We start from the raw sequence: 18,590 nt of genomic DNA on the forward strand, positions 1-18,590 counted from the left end.
TTGAGAGCTGGTCTGTTAAACTGTTCACATTGATGGGAAACATCTATATTATTTGGATTTCCCAGAACCATATCCAAATCTAGCCAATAATCAGGAAGAAGCACTAAATAGTCATGAATTTCTCCAGCCGTCTCACATAGTGAGCACCTAAAAGGACCTTAGAATCCTTTAGGAAAATATGGATGAAGGATTTTACATGGTTGCCTAAGGCATCCAGCAGAAAGTGCCTCGATTATAGAGTTCCATATTCTATTGTATGTCTAGAAGACTTCTTCCTTCTGTAATATTGTAGCCTTTTGCTAATGTTTAACTACCGTCCTTTGCAACACTCCTATTGAGTTCATGTGGTTGAAAATGCGTGTGGAAAAAGATGCCAGCTAGTGTGGCTATTCTCGGAGAAACATAACTAGAGATTAATGATCTGTAAAACTGCTGTTATTGAACTGGTTGTTTGAGTCATCACTTGTGTTTTTTTCCCTAATGATTTTTAATTGTATCAATGAAGGATAAGTTGCGCTCTCTGGTTGTTTCGGGACCCTTGTGGATCGGTCCTCTTCATAGTGGTATCGAGATTCGTGAAATGTTAGAATTAGCAGAGGAATGGGGCTGGACAATGAAAGAAAAATGTTCCTCCACTGGTAAAAATGCAGACTTGAAAAAATTGCTTACAATTATGTTAGAAGAAAGCACTCCAGGTTTACCATCCGGGTACATCAAACTAGATGAGGTATGTTGTCTTTGAGCATTGGGATGATAAATAATTCTATTCTTGCTCAGGCAAATCTTCAATTCTATGTAAATACTTAATCCCAAATTTTAATGCTAAAAGACACAAATATCTTGCAGATAGCACGTCGAGGAAAAATAAATAGTCCTCGTAGGGATGTATTGATTGATAACTTAAAGAAGGTATGTGGATTTCGAAATCTTTGTGTTGATATCATAGTAAGTCTGCAAATTGTATGTTAAGATGATCAAAATGAAGTGAAATATTTTTCTATGGCGTAGACAATAATTGTGAGATCCTGAATCACAATTATATCATAATGATACGAAATGGAGAATGAGAAATTTGCACTAATATTAATATCCAAGAAAATAAGAAATATACACCAATATTAATATCAAACAAAATGACTTACTTAAGTACGGATGATAGCTTTTCCCCAGAGCAAGAATACTTTTTCATCTGCAACCTAATGATAGAGATGGTAGGTGCAACTGCAACCCAAATTGGAGATAAGGTAGAATAATCAAGAAGTTTCTACGTAGTAACGAGTTGTTTTTCTAGTGAGTGTGGAAAGGCTTAATTTATGGATGTGAGGATATTCAGCTTACTGGCTGATGTGCTCAACATTATGTTCAATTTACTTGTTACAAAGCTAAGCAGGACTAGGCTAATGAGAATTACGTGTTTGAACTGCTTCTAGGAAAGTCTAAGAATGGAAACAAGCCCATCTCATTGCACGGCATTATAAAATCCAAAAGAAATCTTACTTGTGGTGTGCAAGCATTCTATTTTCACTTCTATGGCTTGTTGGACATTCTTATAACTTCATTAACTAGTTTTCTAGGGTGATTGTTGTGGCATTAACAGTGATTGATTACCATAAAAAATTGTCTGGTGTAACAAGACTTGTCTAGACACGCTAAAGCTCAGTAAGTACACGGCAAGTTAGGTTCAATGAGTTGGGGACCTTGACTCAAACTCAGCCAAGTCTTTCCCAAACTTGCCAAGTCTGGGCTTGTCAGACTTTCCCAGTCTAGGTGAGTTTGGGCCTCAAGAGTAAGACATATCTATTAGTTTTCTAAAACTTATAAAATTTTATTGCTGCTTTGGTTTATGAAATGCCAATCTAGGATTTTAAAACAATATGGAAACGGTGTGCATCATGAAGGTTTGTATGGTTTTGGAGGCCTTCATTTGGGATGCTTCCCCTCAACCCAATTAAAAACAGATCAGCAGAAATAAAACATGTCAAACAGAATTGCAGAAGATATAAAAATTAAAACAGAGAAAGCTGAGGAGTTTGATGCTACTTGTTATTGATCAAATGAACATATTTATACAGAAACAAAGACAAAGTACTTCCCTTTAAATTTGCTAAAGAAACTGACAGCTAACTGCTGAATATTGGTAACTGTAGATAATAGACAGCACACTGATGAATATGGACAGTTAACTTGAATCTTGACAGGTAATTGGATCTGAGGAACAGATCAAAGTTAGTCATATTTCAAAATAGATGTTTACAGGTCAAACAAATTCTGTTTGGCATGTTCTAACACCCCGCTTTAAGGAACAAGAGAATTTTGACTAACATATTTATGCGTGTTTGAAATTTTATTTTGCCCAATGACTTAGTCAATATATCACCCATATTGTCAATTGGTGTTACAATAATGCAACTCTATCTCTCGAGACTGAATTTCTCCCTTTACAAAATGATGTTGAGTTTCTATATGCTTTGATGTTGCATGATAAACATGATTGTTTGCAAGCTTGATTGTACTTTGATTGTCATACTTGATTGGAGTTAGTCATTGTGTTTGCCCCATATTTTCAAGAATTCACCTTATCTTCAGTAGATGAGAGGGGACTAGTTGGCTGCTTCTCGTTGCGTCAAGAAATAACACATGATTCTATGCTGAATGCATGACCAGTTGTTGATTTTTTTGATTGGTGATTTGATATATTTTATCAATTTGCAAAAAAACTTTGATTTGCAGATTCAGCATGCCCACCTAGCATTTACTCGCAATCTGCATGATTTCTTCTTTCCTAAGCCTCTTGAGCTGTTACATACATTCGACCATCAATCAGCTATCCATTAGCCATTAGATCATTACCCTCCCCTTCCAAGCTCACAAACTTCCATTGTATCAATACTACAAAAAACTATGCTCAAAGGAACAAAATTGGGCAGGAACAATACGCCATTACAAACAAACAAAAGGACATCACAAACAACTGACTGGAGCCATTTTCTCAGCATTTCTTCCCTCAAGATGTTGGGTATGAAGGTCCCTCTGTGGGTGTACATCATTCTGTACTTTTCTTATGGGTTGACATATGTCAAGAAGCCTGAATTAATATTCTACGGAACTATATGAGAATAAAAGACACCAAATAAGGAGTAAGATTCATTATTATGGGAGATGTATGGCAGCTCAAGCTTGAGAATTGATAGGCAAGGATGTGGGAAGTTGACAAATCATCAACTCATTATTTATTCATCCAAATGCTCTAATATCTGAAAGTCAAGACTCAAGACATTGAGAACTGTACAATATCTCATATCTATGCTCACTATACTTATATTAGCACTTGAGTGTAACAATTACAACCCTCAAGATTATCTTTAGCATTTGTTACATTTGAGTTACTAGCCAGAAATGTTTGCAAACAGTGCATGCATTTTCTTTTCAGATTCATGGGGCATATAAATTTATCACAAAGAAGTTTCTTTTGACCTAACTCATTAGGAATTCGTCCCAAGCGTAAGTCATAATAGTTGGGGACATTACAATGGTATTAGAGCATGATCTTGCCATCTTGTAGGGTAAAAGATAAGCAGGGTAAAAGATAAAGCAGTAAATAAAGTAAAAGCAACGACAATACAAGTGTAGCCTTAATAAATTAAAATGACAGCAAAGCGAAAAAAAAGAAGCAATCTAGAACTTAAGCTCTAAGATCACATGAATGACAAGTATTGAGCCAGCAATAAGGATACAAACATTGATGATAATTAGTTAACACCAATAACGATACATAGAGTACAAAGACATATCAATCCACTAAGTTATCAAACCCCCATTAAGTGCCAAGATAGTGGGAGATAACAAATATAAAGACCAAAGGAATAGTAATCAGTCAGAAGTTATAATTACCACAGGGTTATACTCCAAACTTACATTGCAGAACCACTCTTATTAAGAGGAAGTAGAGAACAAAGAATATTATTGAGAAGAGAATCCAGTTCTAGGTCAAAAGAGGCTAGAGGTATACTTTATTTGTTTATATGTCAGAAACAATTGTAAATTATACAGTAAAGAAAAAACAATCAATGATTGATAATCACATATGAGTTGAGAACTTTATAGTTTTCATAGACTAAGATCGATCTTGGTAAAGCGCATTCATTGAGAATGTTGAGTTTCTCTTATGAGAACTCATAGAGGTCAGAGGGCATTCTTGAATGTTGGCCACATGGGGCGTTCTTCATGCATGTTGGCCGTAGAGGGCATTCTTGAATGTTGGCCACATGGGGAGTTCTTCATGAGTGTCGGCTGTTGAGGGCATTCTTGAATGTCAGCCACAAAGGGCATTATTCATGAATGTTGGCCACAAAGGGCATTCTTGATAAATGTCAGCCACAAAGGGCATTCTTGAATGTGATAAATGTCAGCCACAAAGGGCATTATTCATGAATGTTGGCTGTTGAGGGCATTCTTGAAGGGCATTTGTGTGTTGGTGAGAGAGGGCATTCTTGAATGTTGGCCACAGAGGACATTCTTGGTGAACACTGTCATGCTTGGTAGAAGGCGCTCTTGGTTAGAGTCACCATTCTTGGTAGTGGGCTTTCTTGGTGTTGTTGCCATTCTTGGTAGAGGGCGTGCTATGCCCTTAATATTGGTGTATACAGGGTTACGAATAGTCAACTTGTGGCTATCTTAATCCTTAGTTAAGTCATGTTATTATTATATTATTATTTAGGTAGGTAGGTCGGCCTAGGTGTTATATAGGGTTGTGTATTCAGCCTAAGCATAATTAGGTATATATTGGAGGTTGTGAGTCTTATTTCAAGATCATATTTTGAAATGTGTTCTCATTGGAGATATTTGGAGGTTGCCCCCTCGAAGTGGCCTATTAATCTCAGATATTATCAAGTATTTGTAGAATATTTCATATTTTCTCTTCTATTGTGCAAGTTATTTTATTACAAGTGGTATCAGAGCATGATCTTGGCACCATAGAGGCAAGATTTTTTCTCAACATCAGAGGCGATTTTGGGAAGAGCATGACATTCAGATTTTAGCGACTTTTTTGAAGATTTTTAAAGGGTTTTTGAAGACCATAATAAAGAAGCTATAGTCCAAATTCCAGAGGAATTGGAGCAAATTATTGCAGAATTACTATTTCTACACAATTTATTGAGATCTACATATCTCTCACATCCTGCCGAATTGGAGTATAACTTGTATTGGTTTTTGAATACATAGTAGAGGAGCCTACATTTCAAAGCTTGGAGAGATTGAAGCAAAAATGCGCGGGTTATTGCAAAATTAGGAAAATTCGCTCTCATGGCAGCAAATTTGCTAATTTTTTGGATTTTTTCTAAGTAACAGTATCTTGGCCCTAGTAACTTACTGTAAATTAAAAAAATAAAAAAAATCAGAGAATTTACATTTCGTTTGTGTGATTTATTTCAAAAATATTGGTTTCCAGCATGACGGGGCCTCCAACAAGAGGCAAAAAGAATGCTACTACATCGGGGAAATCCTCTGGTAAGGATTGGGAAATAACAGAGGATTATAATCCCAATGAGGAAATAAGTAAGTTCAAGGAAGAGGTTAAGAGGGATATGTGTGACCTACGAGGAGATATATCAGATATACGAAGCATGTTAAGCGCCTATATGAATGAACCAAGGAAGGAGTACTCAAGCAATCAAGATGAAACCTTCAAGTCAACTGATAATAATACATTTTAATACTCTCGTGGGATCTAGGAATTTTTTTCCAAAGGTGGATATGTGCAAGTTTGATGGTAAGGATCCTCTAACATGTATAAACCAAATGGAGAATGTTTTTGAAGTACATCAAACTCCCTATGGACAAAAGGTCACGATGGCTTCCTTATATCTAGAAGTAGATCAATTCATTTGGTATCATTGGCTTTGTACTCATCGGAGGAAAAGGGTCTCACTGATCATGGTCAATTTTTATAGAACTCCAAGTACAATATAGCAATAGTTTGATAGACAACTTCTTTAGCCAGCTTGCTAAGCTTCAACAAACAAGATCAGTTAAGGATTATATTCAAAAATTATAAAATCTATCCTTAAGAGTGGATACAATTACAAAGGAGAACTTGAATGATTTATTCTTGGGTGGTCTCAAGGATCACATTCAACACGAGGTACACATGTTTAGTCCTAGCTCAGTAAATGAGTCTTTTATATTGGCACACAGGGTAGAGTAGAAGTTCTTGATTCCTAGAAAGCAAGGGGCTAATGTGACAAGAGAAAAAGGATACTCAACACCTTCTCTTCCTCAACCTACTAGGTTGACTCCACAACAAATTGAGGAGAAAAGAGCAAAGGGGTTGTGTTTCAATTGTGATAACAAATACAATTGAGGACATAAATGTAGTGAAAAGAAATTGTTTTATATTGAAGGTCCAAGTGAGGAAGAAGAGGATGAAGCCATATTAGAGGAGGATAGGGAGTCAGGTGAGGAATCACACGGTTCTCAACCAATCATTTCTTTTCATGCACTTTCAGGTTTTAGTGTACCACAAACTCTCAAGGTAGTGGGTTTCTTAAAGAAGCAGAAAGTAACAATGTTGATCGACTTAGGTAGTACTCATAATATAATCAACAAAAAGTTGACAACTCTTCTAAATTGTCTTATATATCCAGTCCTAGAGCTTCAAGTTTTGATTGCAAATGGGGTTACAATTAGTTGTTCAGGGAAGTGTCATGGCATCAAATTATCCATGGGAGATTTTTAACTTGATACCTCAATGTATGCGATATCCATGGGTGTGACAAATATTGTTTTGGAAGTACAATGGCTTACTACATTGGGAACAATTGAGATGAGCTTCCAAGAACTATTCATGAGATTTCAATCAAAAGGAAAGGTAGCGGAGCTAAGGGGGTTGAAGACAAAATCCCCACATATGGTAAGCTCTCATCAAATGCAAAAGTTGCTTAAGAAAGTAGTGGATGGATTTGCGGCCCAACTATCTTAATTAGAAGTCTCTTAATCTAATGCTCTTACTCATCCAGATTTACAAGCAATATTTGATCGTTACTCAGTGATTCTTGGAGATATGCCTAAAGGACTTCCTCCTAAGAGAGATCAGGGAGACAACCACCAAACATTAGGCCTTATAGGTGTACACTCAATTTTTGTCACACTCTAAACCCTTCTGTCCAAGTGATTCTATGAGTTTGGAATGCTTGGATGCCGACTAAGAGCTCTCTATCTATGAAGTGTAAGAGAGTATAATTCAAGTATGAAGGCTCTCAGCTAAGCCTTAGAGATACTCTTCTTTCTAGTAAACCACGCAATGGGAGGTTCTAAAGACGAGATGCAAGAATGCAATTGTCCACAAGGAGTTCCTCAAGGATGTAATGCAAATTTAGATTAAACTATATGAATATGCAAAGTGCAGCTATGTTAAACAAGATGAGGGTATTACAAGATCCAAGCTAATTACTAAGTGATTTAAGCTATTGCAATGAAACTAAACTACTATGCAATATGATTCCAAGCTAGCATGTGATGGATGAGAGAATGAGATGAGAAGTAGAAGTTCTCCACAACAACTCTTCAAGAATTCGAATGATAAATCTGCAACACAACAATACTCAGGAGTGTAGATCCCTTGACAAGGAGAGAGCTCATTCTTTTAAAGTCGTACGGACAGTAGAGATCGAGATCAAGATGAAGATGATGGAAGATCAAGGGTGGAGTTTGAAAATAGGAGTGATCCATGTGCACAAGCAAGTCAACCAATAAAATAGAAGTTGACTTTCCATATAGGACAAAAGTCACAAAGCCTTTTTTTTTAATTTGAAAAATAGAGAAAGGACTTTATGTGTGCACTTTAAGTGGGTTAGAGGAATGGGGTCTTTTATTTAATTAAAAAGGGACATGTTCTTTTAATCATATAATGAACTTAGGATAGTATAGTCAAACTATAGGTTATAATCAAATTAATTGATTTCTAGCAATTTGGCTTAGGTAAATTATTAATTGGTTTAGCCAACATGCTGAGAAGGGGACTAATAGTCTAAATGACAATTTTTAGGTGATTACATTTGCCCCCCTTTGACTAATGCGTGATCGATTTGGGAACACATTACGTCAAAGAAAACAGAAGGCAAGTAGGCAACAATGGAGATATCTGATTCCGAAGAACGAAATGCAGAGAGAGATAGCAAATCCTGAATGCACAGTCTGATAGCGGTAGTACTGAACACTTAGGAAAGAGACGATGTCAGAACTCAAGAAGAATGCTAACACCAAGCAAAGCGGATAGATCAAAGAGCAAATGATAAGATCAAACATATGCTCCTAAGAAATATATAGTTGTAGCAAATGATAATAGAGTATTTCTGCCCCCTCAGGATCAAAATCGAAATGAGGCAAGGGAGATGCAGAAAGGAGCTAGATATGAGTAAATCGAGATATAGAAAAGTCCATGATGACAAATAGATGATTAGAACCAAAGAGTGACCATAAGGAAATGATGGAATGCCCCAGTTTTGACTAGAGTTGACCACAAAGGATAAAGCATGAAAATTAGGTCAAATCGAGTAGAAAGGTGATTTTATACATGAAAAGGTGAATTGAAGAATATATGAAATGAAGAAATGATGAAGACATGAAGAAATGAAGATGCCCTAGCGATGATTCAAAGATTAGACCTTAAGAGGTCAGTTAACTGCATAGAAGGTAGAATTTTAAAATGCGATTTTGACTATCAAAATGAACTCGGATTTCGATTTTGATCCGGAAAATGGATCCAAGACATCAAAATTAGCTATAGGTGAAATTTTTTATATAGATGTGATGATATGGTAGCAAAGAGATGAAGTGAAAGATCAAGAAGGTGAAAAGACATGATCAAGAAGAAAGCAAAGAAGATATGAAAGCAGTTAGCCAACAATATCCGAGAAAGGATGAAGAGAGAGCTTTCCCCATATGCAAGAATGCAAGAATGAACCTATAATGCAAACTAATATGCAAAGTGGTTTACTAGCAAGAAACGCATAACATTTAGACTCTAATTTCATCATTGAGCATTTATTAGGGACATCACGAGATCATACAACCATCACTAGTATAACTATGAAGATATGAATATGATTGATATTAGATAGAAATGTGGAAATCTAGTCTAAGCATCAAAGATATGTAAGTCAAGATGGCTACGTGATTAGATTCCCTAAGTTTAATATAGCAAGATTTCACCTGTATCAAGACATAAGTGCTAGGATAATCCGTGAGTGTTGTCTTGTGAAAACAGTCAAGGATGATACGTTTGTGAGTCAAAGTGTCAAATAGGACAAGCCTGAATGCTTTAAACACTATAGATGAACAAAGTATACCCACAAGCAGAAAGCAAGAAAAACATGCCCGATGCCCCCAATCTTCTAGTCCATGACATCCTCGAAGGACTATTAGGGAGGGAACACATAGAAAAGAAATTGTCATAGACAACACACAAAAGTAGATAAAGTTCATCATAGCTCAGTTGGTTAAATGCTTAAGTGCATGTGTGTAAGTCACTTGGCCATTTCTTCAAGACTTGATTTTGATAGTGAGAAATATCGCGACATCCGAGACTATAAATAAACTATTTGAAAAGTGTTGAGAAACACTTTGATGTCAAAGGAGGTAGTGTTGAGAAACATTGTTTTGTGAGTTGCCAAAGAAACCCTGATGCACAAGGATACCTTAATAGGATAAGCAGTTGTGCCCTTGAGACGAGGACAAGGAACAATTCCAAGCTAGGAAAATGTGTTGCAGAGTGGGTGATTGAGACTGATAGACATAGGTGCAAGGGTCTCAAGTAGCACCCGTTTTCAAGTTTTCACCACTTGGCAGATTTTTTTTATTTTTTTCAATTTTTTTTGCATTTCTTGAATTTTTGATTTTTTTTTTTGGTGATACATCAAAGTGCCTATTGCTCGGTTTTCACTAAGATGATCATTTTTTTAAGGACATTTTTTTCTTTTTAGGATTTTTTCAATATCATATATGATTTTTTTTGAATTTTTTAGAATGATTTAGAGGTCACTAGTTCTCAAGCAAGATCACATCACTTTCTCCCAATGTCTAGCAAGGTATAGGACATGATGGAGCAACAAGCCGGTGGATAAGCAAGGATGGATAAGAAAAGAGTATGAAGTAAGTGAAAGTGATCCTCAAGGATTGACTCCTCAAGAGTACCCAAGCTAGGGAAAGATAGCCTTACAAATTAGGTTTTGGATAAGCCAAGAAAGCCAACAAGTGAGATAGCATATGGCATAAGTAGTGGAAGACAATAAGCAAGATAGCATGAAGTGTGTAGTCCAAAAGAGTAGGCATGCCAAGAGACCTATGAGAACCATGTTTTTCTTTATTGTGATCAAGAACAAGGGGTCAACTAGATAGGATAGCGATAAGATAACAATAGGGATAAAGTTAGATATGAATGATATGAGCAAATGAGAAGGATGGGGTGAGTGATAGATAAGATAGCCATGGCGCTTGGATAGCTCGACAATGTTAAGAACAAAGAGGAAGAGGGAATATATGAATTATGAAAATACGCATGATGCCCGTTTGCCAGGTTTTCATTATGGTACTTATCCAAGGTGCCACAAGAAGTAGTTTTCACCATATGATGAATTTTATCTCTTTACTTTTTCTACCAAGGTGCCACAAGAAGTGGTTCTCACCAAGGCACATTTTCATTTTTTTCTTTTTTCTATCTTTTTTTTTGGAATTTTCAGAAAGAGCTCAATCTTTTTCAAGTTAGTGAGAAATATCGTGACATTCGAGACTGTAGGTAAGATAAGTCATCATAAGAAAATACCATAGAAAGGTACACTCAAAGATGTTGATAGGGTAATGGAAGGGAGATTGTAGGAAGAAGAGAGGTAGATGGAGGACAAGGTTGTAGATTTTGAATAGATAGACGAAGGATGGATAATAAGAAAGTGTAGGCTTCAAAAGATTGTAGAAGGGTAGGTGTGAAAGCGGGAAAGGTCATCAAAGACAGACCTCGAAGGGTAGTGGAATGATTGAGAAGTTATGGATGAAATAGCTTGAGGTTGAGATGTATGAAGTAGCAGAGTAATTTTGGATGAAGATGGAATGGAAGGCTTCAAAAGATTGTTATGAACATGTTTAGAAGAAGATAAAGTGGAAGCTTTTGGAAGCTTGAATGTTGTTACATCCCAAATTTTGCCCTAATTTTAAAATTGTTCATAATTTATGGATTTAACGAATTATTTTTCAGGATCATGTGTAATAGTTAGTTATTTATATATGTTGTATTAATTGTTGATGAAATGGTCATTAACCTATAATTGTTATTAGATAATTAGCAGTTGTTGATTTAAAATAACGATTAATATATTTTTGAATCACTATGGAATTATTATTATGGCGAAAGTGTTTTTTTTATGGGTGATTGCAAGAGAAGATTGAAGAGAGGGGAAGCATTGCTAAACGAGATCATCGGAATGGGATGTTCGCTTAGCTTAGTCATCAGGATCGACAGGTATGACCTTAGACTTGCTTGGAAGGGATATGATGACTTGACCACAAGTTACATTACGAGACCCACATGAGCTATTAAGAAAAACAATATAGGAAAAACATAAAATAATCTAATTTAAAATATAATACATACTTCAAGAGATTTTAAATTAATATTTATCATATCGTTATTATAAAAACTTATGTATGAACACATAAATATAAAAATGAAATGGCACCAATAAATTATAATAACATAATTTAATGATGTCACTTCATTGATATACTTACGTGAATGTATATAAGAATATATTATTATAATAAATGAAATTATAATCCTTTCAACTTCTCTTCACAACTTTTCTTTATTTATTTTCCTTTTTCATTTTCTTTCTTTTTCAAATCGAATTATTGATTGGATTCGAATGGACTTCTTTGTAACTGCTGGAAGCCGAGAAGCCACGGCTAGTATTTTATATAGAGCCATAATAGAAGCCAAAAAACACAACTCCCAGCCTTATAATCTCCTGTGATCATTTCCGTATACATTGCAACAAGCCGAGTTCCATATTATAACAACATTCTTACCTATATCTGCCCGTACCCTGCCATTTCTGTAATCAGCTTGCTCGATTTTGGGTGTTCAACTAAGCCGTGCAAGAGTTCTAGTTGGAAGTCATGAGGGTGCCAAGTCCAAGCCAGGGTCTTCCATAAACCAAGTTACGAAATGCTTCAAATGTTTTTATTTACTGTTTTTTCCCTGAATGTAATACATATTGCAGCCGGCTAGGCATGATAATCAGTTTGTGGACAGAGATTATCATATGTAGTAATGCTGTTGGTCACCATCAAATTACAGTCTTCCATAATTATTTTCCTTGTATGTATTTTATATATTGTAATCTCAATTTATCAGTAAAGAAGTTGATGGTAACTTTAGGAGATCAAAATGATGTATGAACCGTCCCAAACAATATGAATATCAACAACAATAGCTATTCTATTCCTAAACCATGATAAATGCATAATATGAACAGTATGCTCATCCAGTGCACCTGGGAATCACCGACAGTAAATCCACAATGGTGAAGAGGTGAACAAGGGGCAGTGAGCTCATAAAATCTAATGCACCTAGGATTCACCGGCTGAAAGCCAAGAAATGGTGAAGAGGTGAAATGAACCTGCAAGGAAACAGGGATGAAATCATATATGAATATCTTAATAGTGAAATACTTAATAACTCATGCTTATCCTTGTAATGGAATTTGTTGTCAAAACGAGTGGTGTTGATCGGGTCAATGTACCCATAAAAATTCCTTGGCCAAGGTAGTTCGTAGGCATATGTGCCATCCAATGATCACTTGATGTCCATGACTTAGTTATATAGATATAACTGGGTGGGCACTCAAAAAACACCCGGTAGCTCGGATGGCTGGACTGAAGAATATCCCAAGCTCGATCTCGAGGTAGGGAGAGCCATTCTAATATGTAAGAACGTGTGGGGATAAGTATGGTCCGAGGTTGGGAGGTTAAGCCTATGTCAATGCTTCTCTCACCAATGCCAAGGCTTGCACAACCAGATAAAAAATCCTTCGGTAATACTTGTATGCTTTCAATCCGCTTGTTACTTATTGTTAATTGTTTATCATGGATTACTTACATGTTAGATATTCGTTTTATTTCAGTTAGAATAGTTAATTGTCACTTAAATTGAATAGAAATATGTATATAATCAGTTAAGCATGATAACAGTTTAGATAGATAGTCGTTATTCTATTTTCAGCGGAACATGATTACAGTTAGGAATGGTTAAATTGTTTACATTGAATATGTTTATGTTTATTCTCATGATAGATAGTCATTATTCTATTATTTTCAGCCGACCATGAAATGACAGTTAGATTAGTTAATAATTGATCTTGAATATTAATGTAGTTACCTTCTGTTGTTGTTAAAAGAAGTCATTGTCATGTGAAATGGAATCAATTACTTTTATGAACGTTGGGGATTGTTAGTTTTAAATGTCATAGATTAGTTATGAAAAACTGTTGGTTACAAATGTCAACTTTGAAGTATTTTCAATATTCAATTCCTTAAAGAAAGACTTGGGAATCCATATAGATTTAGAGTCTTCATTGGATGTTTTAGAGCGCATTTCTTTAGTAATGGATTTAGGAACTCATACTTTCTTTGGTTTAGCTCTTTGAGTAGCGGACCTTTGTAGTCTCTTTTGCGCATTTTCTTTCTTAGCATTCACATGTCGATTAGAGGAGACAGGGTGAACTTTTGAAGATGGATTCATGCCTTTGTGTTTGAGTCGATCTCTAAATTGCTTCCAAAAGATTTGGGACTTGTGGATGAACAAGGCCAATATGACTAGTTTAGATGGAAAGGTGAATGTGAAGAGTTCAAGTATATGTGTCTTCGTTGACCTTGAGGTGTAAGAGGAGAGGTGAGAAATAGTAAGATAGGAGAAATGGGCGATGAGCTAGAAGTGGAAAATAGAGATGAACATAAGGTCCTAATATGGAAGGAAGTTCTCAAGGCGTTAGCTTAGATGGATAAGGACCAAGGATAGACTTAGGAGATGCAAATGGATAGTGGAAAGGGATATTGACATCTTTAGAGTGAGCAATGTGGTCAAAGCCATCAATAGACTCATGAGTAGCTTTGATAGGAGCAACATTTTTAATAGGAGCACTTGAAGCTTGAGGACAATTTTGAAGTGGATATGGAGAAGTAGAACATGAGGGGATGCTTTGATCTTGACAAGTAGCTTTGGATAGCATAGGAAGAGAACTTTTCTCATAATTTTCAGTAAGCTCAAGGGAGATAATGGAAGTGGTATCTTCATCATACTTAGGAGATGGAAAAGACATAGGATACAAAGGGGTGAAATTATGAAGAAGATGAAAGGGTGCTTGATCTTGATCTTTCTTGACATTTATATCTTTAGATTTTTTTGAGTCCTCTTGACATGGAACCACTTCTAAAGACACGGGAAAATTTGAGGTTTGCATGATAGGCTCTTGAAGAGGTAATAGGGAATTAGATGAAGTGGGTATAGTAAGCATAGCATCACATGAAAGTTGAGGATCTTTAGGCTTAGTAGCATGGAAAAAGTTTGCAGCCAAGTGAAGATTAGCTTCAGTTTCTTTTAGAGGTAGCCCTTGAGGATAGGCATAGTCAATGTGGAAAGAATTAGGTTCTTTTTTTGATGGAGGCATGTTGGAAAGCTTCAAAGTGTTGGGAGAAGTGAAGGTGTCAAGAAGGCCATCACTAGACATAGGTTCGTCAACATGACCTTGCTCTAGAGAAGTATCCTCATCACATGAGTCATTAGAGGTATCAACAATAACATCATCAATAAAATCTTGGATTTTATGTTTCTGCTCAATGCAATCTGAAGTACTATGCTCATTATGTCGATGATAAGCACAATAGATATCCAAGAATGGGTTTCCATATGAGATAGACTAAGGCAACGTGATGAGCTTGGTGCTAATAAGTGTCTGCAAAGTGTCATCATAAGAATATTCCAAGGGAGTAAAAGTTCTATCAAAAGTATGCCTAGAGTCCTTTTGTTGTTCCTCAAGCAAATAACAAGCTTTCATGTCTTCATCATATTGGTCAAAGATAGGCTTGTCATGAAATTTTGGCATATGCTCCAAGGATGTATCATTTTCTAGCTCTCTAAAAAGGCCTTTAGATCTAGTAGGCAAAGACAATTGATGTCTTGAAGTAGAGCATGTAGACATAGAAGAAGAGGATGACCTTAAAGAGGGTGACTTGTGTACATATAGAGAACTAGAAAGAGAATCATCTGATGATGATGTTTGTTCCTTAACAAATTACTCAAATCTAGCATATGTTTTTATCATGCCCTTAGTGAGACTAGTGTAAGTAGGGTCAAGGGTCTCTTCAAGTTTATTGTATTGAGTGCATAGGGTTTGTAATTCCCTAAAGAGCTCAAGCAACTCAGGATCATCTAGAATTGGTTGAAATTTGATAGCACAAGATTTAGATCCCATAGTTGTAGATGAAAAGCCAAGCATGAAAGAGACTAGAAGGTAACTTGATGTTCAAATTATAGGAGGTAGAGTGTTCACTTGTCAAATAGAGGGTAGCAATGAGAAAATGACTTGTCAAACAACGTGTCCAAGAAACTTACGACATGAATTACTCAAGTCAATAACTAGGCAAGAAACCCAAATAGCCAAGTAGATAGAGCAAGTAAGAACAAGTGAACAAACTTCCCAACCTAAGAGTGTAGTCAAGAAATCAAGTAGGGTCAAGGGTCTCTTCAAGTTTATTGTATTGAGTGCATAGGGTTTGTAATTCCCTAAAGAGCTCAAGCAACTCAGGATCATCTAGAATTGGTTGAAATTTGATAGCACAAGATTTAGATCCCATAGTTGTAGATGAAAAGCCAAGCATGAAAGAGACTAGAAGGTAACTTGATGTTCAAATTATAGGAGGTAGAGTGTTCACTTGTCAAATAGAGGGTAGCAATGAGAAAATGACTTGTCAAACAACGTGTCCAAGAAACTTACGACATGAATTACTCAAGTCAATAACTAGGCAAGAAACCCAAATAGCCAAGTAGATAGAGCAAGTAAGAACAAGTGAACAAACTTCCCAACCTAAGAGTGTAGTCAAGAAATCAAGTAACCATTTCAGCAAAAAGATAACTAGCAAGCAGACATAGACCATAAGATAGAAAGACCAAGAGTGCTAAGGCCAAAGAGCCACTTTAAGCATGTTCAAAAACTAGAGACATAGCAAATCAAAGTCAAATGATGAAACTCCCCTTAGTAAGCAACACAAGCAAATGTTTGCACTTGATGTTTTGACTTGGTTGACAAAGTTTGACAATAGTTGATAGCATAGCAAGTTTGATGTTCAAAAGCAATTTCTTTCCAAGCAAGATAGTGACACATGGAGTAGTCTTCAAACAATCAAGCAAGGGACAAAACAACCTTACATGATACAAGCATATGTGAGGTCTCAAAAGAAATACCTAGAACTATCGTCATGTGTATGTTCAAAAGATTTTCAAAGGTCTAGCACATTCGAAGACACATCAAGAATATTCTACCTACAGGACACAGTTCATTACTCAACAATTTGGCCCACGCTAAGTGCTCCTTCGCGTCACACCAAGTGGTTTCCCAGAAGAGATATTGATTTTGTCATGGAAATGCCATAGGCATAACCAAGGGAACACAAATGGTGAGTGTAAAATCTTGGGGTGATCCAGGTAATCCACTAGGATTGATCTTTGTACCAAGAAGTTGAGCGGCAAAATAAGGTAGCTACTAACCTAGGGTGTTTAGAAAGGATTTCTGTTCTTAGCACTCCTCTTGCTCTTGATACAGGCAACCTCACTTTGCGGTGAGTAATTGGTCTCATGACTAGAAGAGTACCTCAAGTATTCCTCTCTAGTGATCTCCTCATGGTCGCAATCCCACAAGCAATCACACTAGGTAGGACAAGTGCTATGTCTATCGAGGTTTTGTGTCCTCGATAGCCTTGAGATTATAGTGGGTTGGAATAGTCGGGTTCGCTTGTCCCCACTTGGGTTGTTCTTCTTGATTGCTCAAGAGCAGGCTCAGTGAAGGATTCTAACTACCATAGATTTGATCCATTTTCAAGAGTCAAGATTTCTGATTCACCACGTGGGTGAAGAGCATACTCTACTAGTTTGATTGTTTCCCTCAAACATGCCAAGAAGTTTTAATTATCCCCTTGCTTTCGAAATTCAAATGCAAGTCAAGATTTTTGATTCACCACAAGGGTGAAGAGCATACTCTCCTATCACCAAAGAATCTCAATCACAAGTTTAATGTGCCTAGGAAATGAAAGCAACTAGTATAATGCCACACATGGAATGAAAGAAATACAAACAAGTGTTTGGTCTTTATGCCTTAGGCAGCCCTGCAAACAATTTATTAGTAGCCCTTGTGCATTTGAAGCTTTGACGTGCGTTCTTTTTTGTTTTGTTTTGGCAATTAAGTGTGCAAACCCTACGAAACAACAAGGTTAAGGCAGCAAAAATAAGTAAGACATGCAACATAAAGTAGTTAGTTGCCAAAGAAAAATCTAAGTTATCTTCCAATCAAGTGTATGCAAAGAAAGTGCAAGCTAATCACAAAATGATCTCATTTTACTCTCTGCTTTTGACCTAGTCATCAATATTTGATTTGTTTGCTATTATTTCGGCTCCAAAAACAAAAATGAAAGGAAGAGACCCTTGTTAAAAACCAGAGAGCTTTTCAAAAATGCAAGAAATTTAGCAATATCTCTTCATATGTGCCCTAGGGACCCATTTTGTCAAAATAGACCAGATTTATCAAATCGTGTTATTGATCCTTAATATGACCTTTAAATTCAAAACACAAAGAACTAACCCTTTGTAGAATTCCAAGAACTTTCTGAAAATATAAATATTTTTGAAATAGTAGTCGATTTGCGACTAGGAATGACTTTTTATGAAAAACAAGGAAAAATCATAACGGACACAAACCAAATCAAAACGATTTGAAAATTGGACTGAAAGTTTTCGGATGCATCTCCAACCTGCAAAAAAAATTCAGATCCGAACTCAAAGTGGTTTGGAAGATATGCTCAAATCTTTCAAAAACTAGGGTTTTGGCCTTCAAACAAATATGCACAAGGGTTAGCTTTAAAACCTAGGTAAGAAACTTGCAAAACCACTTGACTAGATCCAAGAAATTGCTGTAAAAAACCATAAATGATAATGTAACCAAAATGCAAGCAAGAAAATGGAGCTAAAAACTTGGTTCTAGTCCCACAGTGGGTGCCAAAAATGTACACTCGATTTGTGTCACACTCTAAACCCTTCTATCCAAGTGATTCTATGAGTTCGGAATGCTTAGATGCCAGCTTAGAGCTCCCTATCCACGAAGTGTAAGAGAGTATGATTCAAATATGAAGGCTCTCGGCTGAGCCTTAGAGATACTCTTCTTGCTAGTAAATCATGCAATGGGAGGTTTTAAAGACGAGATGCAAGAATGCAAATGTCCACAAGGAGGTCCTCAAGGATGTAATGTAAATGTAGATTAAACTATATGAATATGTAA

At 36.2% G+C, this 18,590-nt stretch overlaps 1 protein-coding gene across 24 annotated transcripts in view; it reads left to right on the top strand.

Moving 5' to 3' along the window:
• LOC149534980 (tRNA (guanine(26)-N(2))-dimethyltransferase-like) overlaps positions 1–18,590 on the top strand; it is a 116,182-nt gene that overhangs the window by 12,331 nt on the left and 85,261 nt on the right. For 22 of the 24 annotated variants that reach the window (XR_016357757.1, XR_016357756.1, XR_016357754.1 and 19 more), the window contains exons 4-5: positions 506–727; positions 847–909. The exons of the other annotated variants lie outside the window; for them this stretch is intronic. Coding sequence is in view for 13 of the 22 variants with exons in the window: in XM_089806547.1 (XP_089662673.1) it covers positions 506–727; positions 847–909 (285 nt within the window). In the remaining 9 variants the exon portion in view is untranslated. The remainder of the gene's footprint in view (positions 1–505; positions 728–846; positions 910–18,590) is intronic. 24 annotated transcript variants of the gene reach the window in all.

Source organism: Cupressus sempervirens, chromosome 10 (assembly GCF_028749045.1).
Source record: "Cupressus sempervirens isolate cs-2001-9-10 chromosome 10, ASM2874904v1, whole genome shotgun sequence".
Taxonomy (NCBI): Eukaryota; Viridiplantae; Streptophyta; class Pinopsida; order Cupressales; family Cupressaceae; genus Cupressus; species Cupressus sempervirens.